General features: G+C 38.5%; 1 protein-coding gene and 1 long non-coding RNA gene across 3 annotated transcripts in view; one reads left to right on the top strand and one right to left on the bottom strand.

Moving 5' to 3' along the window:
• BBOX1 (gamma-butyrobetaine hydroxylase 1) overlaps window positions 1-14,981 on the bottom strand; it is a 57,941-nt gene that overhangs the window by 6,367 nt on the left and 36,593 nt on the right. The window contains exons 5-6 of one of the 2 annotated variants that reach the window (XM_025459810.3): window positions 7,819-7,924; window positions 2,321-2,517 (exon numbers count right to left, since the gene is read on the bottom strand). In XM_025459810.3, the coding sequence (XP_025315595.1) occupies window positions 2,321-2,517; window positions 7,819-7,924 (303 nt within the window). Of the gene's footprint in view, window positions 1-2,320; window positions 2,518-7,813; window positions 7,925-14,981 lie in introns of both variants that reach the window. The other variant, XM_025459812.3, reaches the window with a different exon arrangement.
• Window positions 5,083-14,981, top strand: part of LOC112667781 (uncharacterized) — a 40,317-nt gene continuing 30,418 nt past the window's right edge. The window contains exons 1-2 of the long non-coding RNA XR_007404670.1: window positions 5,083-5,849; window positions 13,985-14,085. This is a non-coding gene — a long non-coding RNA (uncharacterized LOC112667781). The remainder of the gene's footprint in view (window positions 5,850-13,984; window positions 14,086-14,981) is intronic.

Here is a 14,981-nt window from a genome sequence, read left to right as displayed (position 1 = left end):
CCACACGGCCACTGCCACCGTGTGGGCTACTCACGTTCAAGCCCCCGTCCCGTCCAGCCTGCGTCCTACAGTGGCTTCCTGACTCGTCTTCAGGCTCCTGCCCTTGCCCTTCTTCACTAAATTCAGCACAAACAGCCCAGGTGACCCATTTAAATGTGAGTAAAGTTACATAAATATAAATGTCTCTCTTCTGGTCAAAACCATGCAGCAGCTCCCTATTTTACTAAGAGTGAAAGGCAATATATTTTTAAACAATGAGTAACAAGGCTTGACACGAACTTACTCCCATCTGACCTCCTTCCTTAACACTCTGCTCCATGCCGGCCTCCCCGCTGTCCCCTCCCTGTGGTCTCAGGGCCGTCTTAGGACATTTGCTCCAGCTGTTCCTGGAAACTGCTCTTCTTCTGGGCAAATTCCTTCACTCCTTTAGATTTTTGTTCAAATATCACCTACTTAGTAAAGCTTTTCCTCACCACACATTAATGATGCAACCTCCATCTTCTCTAAGTCTTTGGTTTTACAGATTCCCCTAATCCTACCCTACTTCTTCTTTATTCTTCAATATTTAAAAAAACTGTTTTATTGGTTACTGTAATTTATTCATTTGTTTTAAAACCTGTAACTTTCTCTTCCCCTGTTAGACTTTAGGCTACACAAGGGCAGGAATCTTTGTTTTGTCCACAGATGTATCCCAACCACCAAGAAGAGCGGCTGCTTTTTCAACAAATACTTGTTGGATGAGTACATGAAGGCCATATGTTTATATAAGAAAGATGAGTTAGTATGTTGGGGACTTGATTATTTGTTAGATGAGTTAATTTTCATATTATTTGGCTGTTTCTACTAAAAGAAGAAAACAAACTCAACTCTAAACTTGGAAATATCCGTAAGACCCAGCAATTGCATTACTAGTCATTTACTCAAAGGATACAAAAATACAGATTTAAAGGGGCACATACACCCCGATGTTTATAGCAGTGTTATCAACAATAGCCAAACCATGGAGAGCCAGATGTCCATTGACTGATGAATGGATAAAGATGTGGCATGTATACGCAATGGCATGTATTACTCAGCCATCAAAAAAAAAATATATTGCCATTTGTAACGACGTGGATGGAGCTCGACTGTATTTTGCTAAGTGAAATAAGTCAGAGAAAGACCAATACCATGTGATGTCACTCATATGTGGAATTTAAAAAAGAAAAAAGATGAACATAGGGGAAGGAGGAGGTTAGGGAGAGAGGGAAATAAGACATAAGAGACTCTTAAGGATAGAGAACAAACTGAGGGTTCACGGCGGGAGGTGGGTGGGGGTGGGCTAGATGGGGTGGGTGTTAAGGAGGGCACTTGTGATGAGCGCTGGCTGCTGTAAGTGATGAATCACTGAGTTCTACTTCAGAAACCAATACTGCATGTCTCTTAACCAAGTGAAATTTAAAACATAACAAAATGAAATAAAATAAAAAATTGGAAACACCACAAAATTTATGAACTCATGTCTGATTAAATAAAATTATGTCTGAGCAACACAGGGTAAGATAATTCTCAAATAAAAGGATAGATTTGTGGTCTTTGTAGATACTTGAAAAAATCATGATGAAATACTGTTAAATGAAAAAAAATAATAAAATGTACGTAGGGAATTACGATTTTTGTTGGCATCAATTTAGGCAGACATTCTTGTTTCATTCTCAGCCCACGTGGTTCCAATGAGACGGACTTTGGTCCAGAGAGGAACATGTAATCTGGGAATGGCCAATCGGAATTCTCTGACTGCCTGGCCATGAGGATTGCTTCAAGGACAGACTTACATACAAATCTGGCAGTGGGTCACCTATTTTTGTTAGAGCTCTGGGGGAAATGAGGGCTTTTGTGTATGTGATTACCAGCACTGAGGACAATGCAAATGCAGAGCTTCTGTTGCCATGTCTGAAAAGGAAGCCAACACAGAGGATGGATGTTCATCTATCGGATCGACCTAATTTCAGTTAGATTCTCTCATTTCTGGCTGAAAGGATTCTGGCTACTACAATCACACTGATTATAATTCTGTAGAGCTTGTATATTTAAAAAATCAAGTGTATATAGTCTTAATTATTTTTCTTAATTAGGAAGAGAAAGCTCAGAGAATTTGATGAAGATTTTTTTATGGTGAAAATATTCTTTTTTTCCCTCTAAAATTGGATTAAATTGTTAATAAAAAGTAAACTCTGGAGTTAATCAGAGCTTTTCTTCTGTTTAAGCTTTAGGTTTAGGGTAATGAAGCTTTTGCAGTTAGCTATTCTGTTGCTATGAGAAAAGTATAAATAGTACTTACTCTATTATCTTGTGTTTGGACTGTACGGAGAAATCACAGTAATCCACTCCAATGTCTGTAAAGTCCACAAAAGTGGAGGACAAAATCTGGAACGCTCGAGGATTTTTTTCCTTGAGCTTTTGGCATACATTAAACCCATCTACAATTTCCGAATCACCCCCAGTGACTGTTTGTTTTATGCAGTGCAGAAGCTGAACCTGCAAAAAGAAATAGATGTGTTCCAAAATGCTAAACATTTACCTTGTTGGACACTTAAAGATTCAGAAAGTTATGGAGGCACGGACGTCAACTAACCTCTTACATCTCTTCTGTGTCAGCACAGAAAGGGTTGGGAGAGAAAAAACTGCTTTTAATCAGTGTTCTATCATTCAAACATTGTTTCAGTTTGAGACATGAACATAGGCATGAAAATGTTCTTTAGGAAACCAAAGACGGATCATAATAGCTGCAACAAGCGAACACTTCATGTTGGAATATTTGCACACTTTGTGTTGGCTTCACAGAGGAGGGGAACCGGGGTGGCTCAGTGGGTTAAGCATCTGCCTTTGGCTCAGGTCATGATCTCAGCATCCTGGGATGGAGCCCCGCACTGGGCTCTCTGCTTAGTGGGGAATCTGCTTCTCCTTCTCCCCATGTGCTCTCTCACTTCTTCTCTCATAAATGAATAATAAATAAATAAATAAATAAATAAATAAATAAATAAATAAATAAAAATAAAATCTTAAAAAAAAACTAGGCAAAGGAGGATGGATAAGATTTTGGACATAGAGAGAGAGCAAATCAAGTGCATTGATAATGGATGTGCAAAAATACACACCTCCCTGGCTATCAAAAGTTTGGCCACAACAGACGGTCACAACGAAAAAGAATAGATCCAGTGGAAGAAGTCTTTGAAGCTCTCATCGTGGAGTCTTGAATGTCAGATGAACAAAATTGTACTTTCTCTTGTGCACCAAGGGGAATTGTTAAAGGCTTTTGAATACAGACATAATGTAGCCAAGACTGAGTTGAAGAATATTAGTTCAGTGATGTTACTTGGGATACATTTTTTTTTTTTTTATAAAGGAGCAATTAGTGAGGCAGTAACTACTTGAGAGTCTAATGAGACAGTTCAGGTATGAGGACAAGAAGGAAATAGAGGTTGGGTGGAGTTATGAGGATGGATAAACCCAAGAAACATAGGGAATAAAAAAAACCAAAAGGATAGTTTATTTTATTTTATTATTTTATTTTATTTATTTTATTTAATTATATTATTTTATTTTATTTTATTTTATTTTATTTTATTTTAAAGATTTTATTTACTTATTCATGAGAGACCTAGAGAGAGAGGCAGAGGCACAGGCAGAGGGAGAAGCAGGCTCCCTGCAAGGAGTCTGATGGGGGACTCGATCCCAGGACCCCGGGATCATGACCTGAGCTGAAGGCAGATGCCCAACCACTGAACCACCCAGGCGTCCCAAGGATAGTTATTTTAACTAAGATTTATGGGGACATGTTGGACATTATTTCATTCTGAAAAACAAAATATAGTAAAATTTAGAAGTATATTTTTTGAATGATGTTCCTATGACTCCTTTTGTTACGTCAGCATGAGTGAGTGATTTGAATACCTAAGATTTTCCACCTAATGATTTTTTTCTATTTAAAGAATATTCAGATTTTCTGCTTAAAGAAACAAACACTATTCAACTATGGAAACATTCTGAGTTAAATAAAAATAAGAAAGAGGCAAATATTATCAAACATCCAGAACAGCGGGAACATGAGTAGGAAAAATATCCATTTGGCTTGGTTATTTCCATAGATGGTCTAGAGCAGGGTCCATTGGAACGTTCTGTGGTGACAGACTGTTCTCTACTGCCCAATAAAGTAGACACCAGTCCCACATGGCTGTTGTGCACTTGAAATGTGGTCCGTGTGAATGAGAAACTGCATTTTAAATTTTATTTAAACATAATTTTAAATTGAAATTTAAATGATCACATATGGCTAGTGACTATTGCATAGTGCAGATCTAGAACACAAATCCTGCCTTCTTCCCCAAACTGCACAATTTTTTTTTCTCAATTTTTTTTAAGTCTTCTACATACTTGTTTTCAAATTATGACTGTACATTTATCGGTTCCTCACAACATCCCTTAGAATTTGGTACTTTCATCTCCATTTTATGGTTGAAGAACCTGGGACCCAGGAGAGAAAAAGTTGGCCAGCTAGTAAGAACTCAGCTCCTCCCTGGTAAAACTGACTTTCAAACCTTAGTCTGTTTGGCTTAAAATCATCATACAGCAAGTTCCTTTCCTACAAAAGGGCAGAATCCCCTTATGGGACTCTTAATAATTCAGTATCGTGTGGTGTGTGGATGTATGTGCTCTGTAGGCTTAAAACCCCATTTCAGGTTGATGATGCCTTCTCTTCTTAAAAGATGTTTTGTATTTATTTTTTTGACATACACAGAGGGGGAAAAGAACATAGGCCAGGGGAGTGGTAGGGAGAGGGAGAGGGAGAAGCAGGCTCCCTACCGAGCAGGGAGCCTGATTTGGGATCCATCCCAGGTCCCTGGGATCATGACCTGAGCAGAAGGCAGATGCTTACCCGACCGTGCCATCCCGGGGTCCCTCTTACTTTCCGATGTTAGGAGAGACCTGGTTTACACTCATTATTGTTCCGTCCTTAAACTGATACCAGTTTTTTAAACTTGAAAAAATATGTGCATAAGCTGACAAAGTCATTGTAGAAAACTCTCTCATCACCAGGGCGACGAGGAATGAAGGGGTATGATCAACGAGAGGAGGAGATGGAAACGTCAACCTCGTCTACCGAACTCCCAGAAGGCAAAACAAAGGCATAGCTCTGTCTCTGAGAGAACCAGTGTTCTTTAAATCCTCTTAGTTTTTGCCATGATGAAGTCACAGAATACTTCAAATACAAATCTTTTAAAAAGATCAACTGATGTCTTTTACATATATAGTAAGGCCAAGTAATAATCTTCTTTTATGTAATTATAAGTTAATGCAATCTTATGAAAGAACAAAGATGATGGTGCCAGACAACACTTGCATCACTAAGTCAAAAAGTATGTATGCACCTGATGTGTCTAAAATCCAATTTAATTTCATGTAATTCATTCAGAACCAAAAATGTTTTCTTTCTAGATGTTACTTTATGGCAGCATGTGACTTTAGGCCCAAAGACAGTGAGCAAAGGAACATCTATGTTTCTTTAAAGATGTGTCACCTTATCCCTGCCCTACATGATCCAAATTGATAAAATTCAACTTTCAGCAGGTAACTTGCTATTCCGATCATTTCATCTGCACTGAAAAGTGACTTACTCTATTTGTTATAAAAAGCTCGGACTTTGGTACAAAGACCCCTGAGTGATTCTAAATGGAACCTTGAAAACAAACAGGTGCCTACGTTCTAATTATTCTCCTACTACAATCTAGACATTTTAGAAAACATGTTTCATTAAAAAGTCTTCTATCAGGTCATTTATCTTCGAAAGTTTCATTTGCTGATGGAGACAGGTAAGACTTTGTGGCATTTCTTTGCCTCTTTATAGCGTATCTATGAAGTCTCCCTTACGTGAAAGGTGCTGGGTTATGTCTTGAGATAGAGAAAAGTGGAAGATTGGAAGATGCTCATCACATTATATAAATTATGGTAATTAGAAAGTCCAACTCCAGATCAGCATGGTATGGTGAAAAAACTAATTAGAGGCCTGGGTTCCATTTCATGTGTTCCGTTAGTCAGATGTCACTCTGTGAAAGCATTTAACATTGCTGTGTGTCATTTTGTTGTCTAACACAAAAAGACAGGATCAGTCATCTACCTCAAGGACTGTTAAGAGGAACTAGACAAAATAATATATGTAGCAGTACTTTTAAAAAGTATAAAATGCTATGAAAATGCCAAGCATTATATTATACTTTAAGAAAATTTATAAAGCCACATAATCACTTTTCCTTAGGCTTTCAAGAAACGAAACCTGAACTCAGAAAAAAGTAGGTAATTAAAATGTTAAATTAGAATCTAGTTTTCTAGTCTAATTTTTTAAAATTTTATCTTGTCCAACTCTCCAAGCTATCTTTGGTAGATAAATTGAGCTGATTAGTTTGGCTTTTACCCCCTCAGAGCTTTAGAGAATCTCTGGGTCATATTTAGAAAAATCACATTGTGTGTCCTCCCCACCCCTTCATCTCTATCCAAAGGGTGACTATAGGAGTCATTTCACTGTCATCATTTTGTTCAAAAAAATTATGTGGTGTTTTACAGTCAAGGAAATAATTTAAAATGTGTGAAGTTACTACTGGCAAGGAAAATGGGTTAACAACTAGGGTGCAGAGAAAACTTTTTCCATCAACACGATGGAAAAAAAAAACCAGACTAATTTTGATTTTGGCCTACTTTGCCTTCATTAACTAGAGAATCGCCCCAAACGTCCATTACCTTTGAAGATACAGATTTCTGTGTGGCTATTTCATTTAATCCCATTTAGCTATAAAAGTATGAAGAAAATACCTTTTCAAAGGTAGTGTCCTGACCATTTATTTCTTGGCGTAGCAAAGGTGCTGCTTTTGTAAATACGTCACTGGTTTAGCAAAAATGGCAATTTTGTGAAAATGTAGTGGTGGAGTGTCCTCCCAGAAACTGTCCTGGAGGGTTTGGGGCTCTGTGCTGAACATCTCCCTCCTCGAGGAGGAATCTGATAGTGGGACAGTAGACAGTTTCCAAAAATAACCATGGTTATTCCTCTCCTTGCATTCCCACTTCTTGCAGCTGGGCGAACCCACTACGACTTCTCTAGACTAGTAAAACACGACAGAAGGGACCTGGGCCGCTTACTAACGTAGGTCTCACGAGGCCTCTATGTTTCGGCCTGCTCTCCGAAGACCCACATGAGCCTGGCTGGCTTGCTGGGGGGTGACAGGGCACGAGCTGCAGAGACCAAGCACCCTAGGTTGTTGGCCAGGCCAACCGGCTCCCAGCCCCGCAGCAGGACTGCCCGGCTGACCACAGCCCACGTTGTAAAAACACGCACCAAGCAAACGGCTGGTCCCCTCGGCCACTAAGTCATGAAGTGATTTTTACCCAGTGACCGCTAACTGATACGAATGGTGGCCAGGTGACGTCGGGGGAAAACGCTACACCGTCCATTCCCTCTCTTGTTTTTAGCTCTCTTGGGAATGGTAAATATGCAAAAAGACCTCAAGGTGTACTGCTGTTGTGAAGCTCGTCTAGGCAAAGCAAAAAGCACCAACGGTTATTTCTAAAAGGAAACAAAGAAAAAAGAATTTAATACACCAAAATCTTCTATCCCTTGGGAATGTCAGGCCATTCCGGGTTTAGGCAAAGAGATTTTGTCTGGATTGTGCTTGAAGGAGGATCTACGTAAGACAAATTAGCTGGCAAAACGTAGAGTCTTTTAGACTCAAAATACAGGAGGATATTGGTCCTTGGCCTGCCTTGTGGAAAATACGTTGAGGCTCACCTTACCCCAGGTGGATGATGGAGGGCCGGATAGTCAGTGTGAAAGCTTAGCTTCCCGGTTGTGTAGGCCACATTGTTTGCGTCAATTTTGTCTTGCACTTGCCAAGTATGTCTGTAAAATACAAGAAACATATGTTTAAACAGGCTGTGGGTAAGCCAGAGGAAATGTGTTAGAATGAAGTGGATACATGAGGGAAATGGAAACTTTTCATTTTATGAAATAATTACCATAACGATGTGAGCCAGGAAGAGGGCCCGACCTTCCCTTGTCCAAAGTCGCCATTTGAGAACATACACCTCCTCCTTTCTTGTCTCTTCTCCAGAGAAAAGTACATTTACACGTGAGTCTATCCCATAGAGTTTATAAAGAGGAACGTGTGGGATTGTCGGTTATGCTTTTTAATAGGTTAGTGCATTTAAAAATCATTTATTGAAGTGAAATTCACATAATGCAAAATGACCCATTTAGTGAACGACTGAGTGGCCCTTAGGACTTTCACAGGGTCGGTAAGCATCACCCGTATTATGTAGGTGCGAGACACTTCCATCACGCCACACAGAAACCTCTTACCCTTCAAGAAGTGTTTTCTTCCCATTCTTCCCTCCTCCCAGTCCCTGGCCAACACCAACACTCATTCTGTCTCTAAGGATTTACCTATTGGGGATATTTAATAAAAATGGAATCATATAATGTGTAGCCTCTTGTGTCTGGTTTGTTCTACTTAACAGAACCTTCCTGAGATTCATCCATGATGGATGATGTATCATTACTTCATTCCTTACTATGGTTGACTAATATTCTATTGCCTGGATACGCCACAATTTGTTTATTGATTCATCAGCTGTTGGACATTTGCACTATTTCTACTCCTTGGTTGTTGCAAATAGTGCTGGCGTGAGCATGTGAGTGCACGTACATAACTGAATGCCTGTTTTCAATTCTGTTGGGTCATGCCTAGGAGTGGAATGATGGAATTATATCATAATTCTATCTTTAACTTGTTAAGGAGACGCCAAACCATTTCCACAGTGGTTGGGCCACTTTACATTCCCACCAGCAACATGTGAGGGTTCCAGTTACTTTCCCATCAACACTTGTTATTTTCTGGATTTGGGTGGTGGTGGTGGTGGTGTCGTTGTTGGTTTTGACCATCCTAGTGGGAATAAAGTGGTATCTCATAGTTTTGATGTATATTTTCCTGATGGTTAACGATGTTGAGCATTTGTATGCTTGTTGGCCATCTGTATATTTACTTTGGACAAACATATATTCAAGTCCTCTGACCATTTCTAAATTGGATGCTTTGACCTTTTTAAATTTCTCTGAGTGCTTTATATAGCCTGGATACTAGACCCATAACAGACATATGATACACAACTATTTTTTACCCCTTCCATAAATGGTCTTTTCATTTTCTTAGTGATGTTCAAAAATTTTAAATTTTGATGAAATCCCATTCATCTATTTTTATTGTTGCTTGTATTTCTGGTGTTATATCTGAGAATCCATCACCCAATCCAAGGTCATGAAGATTTACACTCAAGTTTTCTTCAAAGAATTTTACAGTTTTATGTGGAGGTCCTCGATCCATTTGAGCTAATTTTTGTATAATGTATGAGGAAGGAGTCCAATTTAATTCTTCTTGCATGTGCATATACAATTGTCCCAGAATTATTCATTGAAGGGGCTGTTCTTTCCCCATTAAAAGGTTTCAGCACCCTTGTTAAAATTCAGCCATAGAGGGGCAGCCCGGGTGGCTCAGCAGTTTGGTGCCACCTTCGGCCCAGGGTGTGATCCTGGGGACACGGGGTCGAGTCCCACGTCGGGCTCCCTGCATGGAGCCTGCTTCTCCCTCTGCCTGTGTCTCAGCCTTTCTCTCTCTCTCTCTCTCTCTCCTCTCTCTGTCTGTCATGAATAAATAAAATCTTAAAAAAAAATCAGCCATAGATTCATGGGCTTGCTTCTGGACTCTCAGTTCTATTCTATTAATCTGTATGTTTATCTTTATCCCAGCACCACAGTATTTTGATTTCTATAGATTTGTAGTAAGTTTTGAAATCAGGAACTCCGAATCCTCCCACTTTGTTCTTGTTTTTTATTATTGTCTTGGTTATTCAGAGGCCCTTACAGTTTCATATGGATTTGAGCATTTCCATTTCTAAAGAAGGCTGTTGGAATCTTGGTAAGCATTGTATTGAATCCGTAGACTGCTTTGGGTAGTAATCACAGCTTAATAATATTATGTCTTCCAATCCAAGAAGGTGGGATTCCTTCCATTTATTAGGTCTTCTTTAATTTCCTTTAGCAATGTTTTATAGTTTTCTTTTTAAAAGTTTTTCACCTCCTTGGTTAAGTTTATTCCTAGGTATTTTATTCCTCTGGGTGCTATTGTAAATGGAATCATTTTTTTAAAATTTCCTTTTCAGATTATTCATTGCTAGTATATATAAACACAACTCATTTCTCTGTATTGTTCTTGTATCCTGCAACTTTGCTGAATTCATCCCTTAGCTCTCGTAGCCTTTCTGTGCATAGATTCTGTGTACAGGATTTTCTATATATAGGATTATGCTATCTATGAGTAGAGATAGACTTCTTCCTTTCTCATTTGGATGCCTTTATTTCTATTTGTTGCCTACCTGCCCTGGCCAGAACTTCCAATACCACATTGAATAGTAGTGGTGAAAACCAGTACTCTTGTTCCTGATCTTAGAGGGAACTTAATGAATATTTATTTTATTTTATTTTATTTTGTTTTATTTTATTAACTTAATTAATTTTTAATTACACTCTTGTAACTATTACTCAGATCAGGAAATACAACTTTAAGGTTATATGTCCTGTCCCAGCCAAAATCTCATCTCTCTTCTCCAAAGTAACCATACCATGACTTCTCTATAATTTCTTTGCATTTCTTTTTATTTTTACCCTTAATGTGCATCCTTAGACACTATGTTTAATATTGCCCATTAGCAACAACTGTTAATGTTCCCCTCCAGCCTGTTCTTCTTACAATTTATTGTTTGAAGAACTTAAGGAGTTTGACCCATAGAATTCCCCACAGTTTGGACTTTGCTGATTGCATATGGTGGTGTGGTTCAACATGTTTCCCTGTTCTTTGTGTTTCTAGAAAATTTGCAACTAAATGCAGAGGCTTGGACAAACTCTATTTTCTCTCTTTGGCAGAACTATAGATGGCATTGTGCTCCTTTTTACAAAAAAAAAAAAAAAGAATTGTCAAGTTGTCTTTCTTTTTGTGATATTTGCACACACTTTTATGCTCAGTGGCTAGATCCACTAATTCATTGGGGTCCCAAATAGTGGAATTCCAAATTAATAATTTCTTTTCTATTTATCGGTTGGAATACTTTTTGAAATATCTAATTTCTTTCATATAGGTTACATGGGGTAACCAGATACTAGATGGAGGAAAGTAGATAGCTTACACAGGGATAATGAAATCAGTGCTTGATTCTTCCCCTTTATTTACCGTTTTATAATATAATGGATTAGTTTTCTACCACTCCAAGATGAATAATTAGCTTTTAAAAATAATATTGATGAAAATGCATTAAAACTAGATAGAGGTAGTGGTTTCATAACATTGTCCATGTACCAAATGACACAAAAACTGTACACTTTAAAATTGTTAATTTTGTGTTATATCAATTTACCTCTAGTACCAAAAGAAATAGCTTGGCTTAAAAGTTAAAAAAAAAGAAAGTTAATAAGTGAACTAAGGATTGTTTGCAATTCTGTGGCAAGAAAACAAACCAATATTCAGATTTTGTAAGGCTTTTCCCTCAGAAGACTGAGACAATGCATAGTTGGAAGGAAGCTCTGTTTTAAAATAAACCGAAGCTGGTTTGGAAAATGTATCGCCATATATGCATGTCATCTTATTGCTGTCATAATGTCTATTTATTAACTTATGTTCCCATTCATCAAATCACTTTTCAATAAATACATATTTATTGTACTAATTCTATTCCAGGCATTGTTTTAGCGTTAGAGATAGAGCAGGGAACAGGAGAGACAAATAAACAAGTAATCACCAAATGTAATAACAGAAATAAGTGCTGTGAAGAAAGTAAAGCAAAGAGGGGAGAAAAGGATTGGGGGCCAGGAGAATAACACAGCAAAGATGATGCTTTGGGAAGTGCTCCAGAAGACCTGGAAGAAAAGGAAACATGAATTTCTGGGAGATGTATTTTAGAAAGAGGAATATGAAGTGAAAGACAGGGTTTCTTCCCCATTCTCTGGGATTGAGGATGCATCTGGCTCTGGTTCTTGCTTTGTTTTGTTTTGTTTTTTCAACTAATTTTAAAATGGAAAGCCTGGTAAGCCTTTCACCAAAGTTTAAGAACCATCCATATGTGGCCGTAAACCAAAAAGAGACCCGGTGAAAGAAGAGGAGTATGTATAGCCTGTTGCAACTTACTTCAAATAGGAGCCAGACAGACCACTGTACTGTGGTGACTGTAGCCAGGAAATACACGTTCTCTACGAAACTCCTGTCGCTCCAGGACCCAAATCTAATGTAGATTATGCCTATTGTCACCGTCAGCATTCCAACAATAATCAACATGTAGGAAAGGATTTAAGAATAAAACAAAAAATAATAATTTCATCAAGTTGTAGAACATATATCTTCTGAGAAGGTGATACCTTTGACATTGTGAGTAGGAAATGACTATATTTGGGTATTCTTTTCAGGGGTGATGACGGTTTTGCATTGATTCACCTACATTCCCTTTCCTGGTTCCTCCTATGATCAAGGGTGAACTTAACTGAATTTTCATGCAGCCTAGAGCTGGCTGAGATTCAAGGTGCACATCTTAGCCAGGGAACAGATCTTTTCTTTGTTTGACATTAACTGGCTTCTACAGGGATGGGGCCTGTGACCTGGCATCATTGGAGTAGTTCTCCAGCACTCTGTGCTAACTGGCAGGGGATGATAAACATTTTTCAGCCCTAAAGTGTTTTAGGCACGGTATGGGATACGTAGCCTAAAAGTCTATGCTTGCACATAATGATAAATCCCAGGAAAAAGGGGCTTGCCAATTCCAATCATAAAACATTCTCATAATAGTCATAGCATAACTCTGGAAAAATCCTAGAAATGTCACTTGGTCTACCTTTCTACCTCCTTATAGAAATGAATCATGCCAAGAAGGCTGCTTGCTGATTGTTTATAACCCTAAGCTTTCACGTATCCTTCTCAAATCCAAAGGAAAACACAGAAAAATAAATGCAAATGCGATCCATTGGCCTGTAGAGAAACTTTTTTAAAAACCCACTTGTGAGGCCTTAGTGAGATGAGGGTGTATTTTTTGGCCTCTTTCATTAGAAACAGATTCTAATGTTCTTCCAAGTAAAGCAACTCAAGCAGACGGTCAGGAACTGTCATGACTGAAGCAGAGGGGCAGGACCCAGGTTTTTCTAAAACTAAAGAGGGAGGCTCAGCATAGCATCTTAGCCCCCTGGTATAGACTTGCCTGATGTTGTGCTGGGACAGGCAGCTGAAGCCGTGCACATAATCCTGATTTTGCCAGTGATACTATTTTAAACTAATCTAGGTATTTCCAGTGAGCTGCTTGTGTTATTGTCAAACTCAGATACACTGAAACACTGACTCTTAACTATGGAGAACAAAGTGGTGGTTACCAGAGGGGCGATGGGGTGGGGGTGATGGGGGATATAGGTGGAGGGGATAGAGAGCGCACTTACTATGATGTGCACTGAGTGATAGAACTGTTAAATCACTATACTGTATACCTGAAACTAGTATAGCACTGTGTATGTTAACTACACAGGTTTAAAATTAAAAAAAAAAAGAAATTTCTTTTATATTTTCCATTTAAGGGTTTTGCCAAAAGCTCCTGTACACTGAAATCATGACTTTTAGAGGCTCTTTTGTGGGCTTGGTTTGAATACTTATTCACTAGATCCACCCAAGTTTAGATGGCCAGTCATAAGTATTCATATCTCATGAAATTAATAGTGCTTTGTGACAAGTTTGAATCTTTTAGTGTTAATGAAATGCTTACATATTGTTTTTGCTAGATTTGTTCTTTATACCCTTAGTGATAGATTTTGTAATCTTTTGGTTAGTGGCTCACACCTGGAAAATCATGCTGGATTTATTTTTAATCTCTGTCTTTTTTAAAGTACCACTTACATGAGAAGATGTTCTACAACGGCAACCTGGATTTTTTACCACCAACAGCTACGATCTCTAATCTCAACCTGCTGCAAGCTGCTCTAACCAGGTAATAAAAGAATGCTTTCTTTTGATTATCATTACTTGTCCTGTTGGATCTAAAACATATTGCTCATATGTTATTTTTATTTTTTAAGTTTTAACATATAAAATCTTCTCCTTGGGGCGCCTGGGTGGCTCAGTTGGTTAAGTGTCTGACTCTTGATTTTGGCTGAGGTCATGATCTCAGGGTCATGGATTAAGCCTGTGTTTGGCTCCCTGCTCAGTGGAGAGTCTGAGATTCTTTCTCTCCCTCTCCCTTTGTCTTTCCCCTCCCCTGCCCTCACGTGCACCTGCACATGTGCACACATGTGCTCTCTCTTTCAAATAAATAAATCTTTTAAAAAAGGAAATTATCTCCTAGCTAAAATAAACACAAACATTTATAATCATCCAAAGGAATATTATACTGTGTATCATTTATTTTTTATTTATTTATTTTTTAAAAGATTTATTTATTTGAGAGGGAGAGAGAATGAGAAAGAGAGGAAGAACACAGGAGCAGGGGGAGGGAGAAGCGACTCCCCACTGAGCAAGGATGACATGTGGTCCATCCCAGGACCCTGGGATCATGACCTGAGCTGAAGGCAGACGCTTAACCCACCAAGCCACCCAGAAACCCCTATCATTTCTAACTGTAGTTGTGACACATCCACATATGACTTCCCAGATACAGTCACTCTTCTGAGCTTCAGATATTTATTTTTCTACTATCACCTGTAGACACACACAATGGGCCAGGAACTGAGGATGCAGAAGTGAACAGACTGACATGAGATTTGCACCTCAAGGAACATACAGTATGTGGGGGAGAAAAATCAGTGTGACTTATGTTCCGAAGCTAAAGTACAATAAAGAAGTGAAGATTAGGTCGAGATCTGAAGACTGAGTAGGATTTATCTAGAA

This window comes from Canis lupus, chromosome 21 (assembly GCF_003254725.2).
Source record: "Canis lupus dingo isolate Sandy chromosome 21, ASM325472v2, whole genome shotgun sequence".
NCBI lineage: Eukaryota > Metazoa > Chordata > Mammalia > Carnivora > Canidae > Canis > Canis lupus.
The sequence above is the reverse complement of the archived record's forward strand: the minus strand, read 5'-3'. Positions and strand labels throughout refer to the sequence as shown.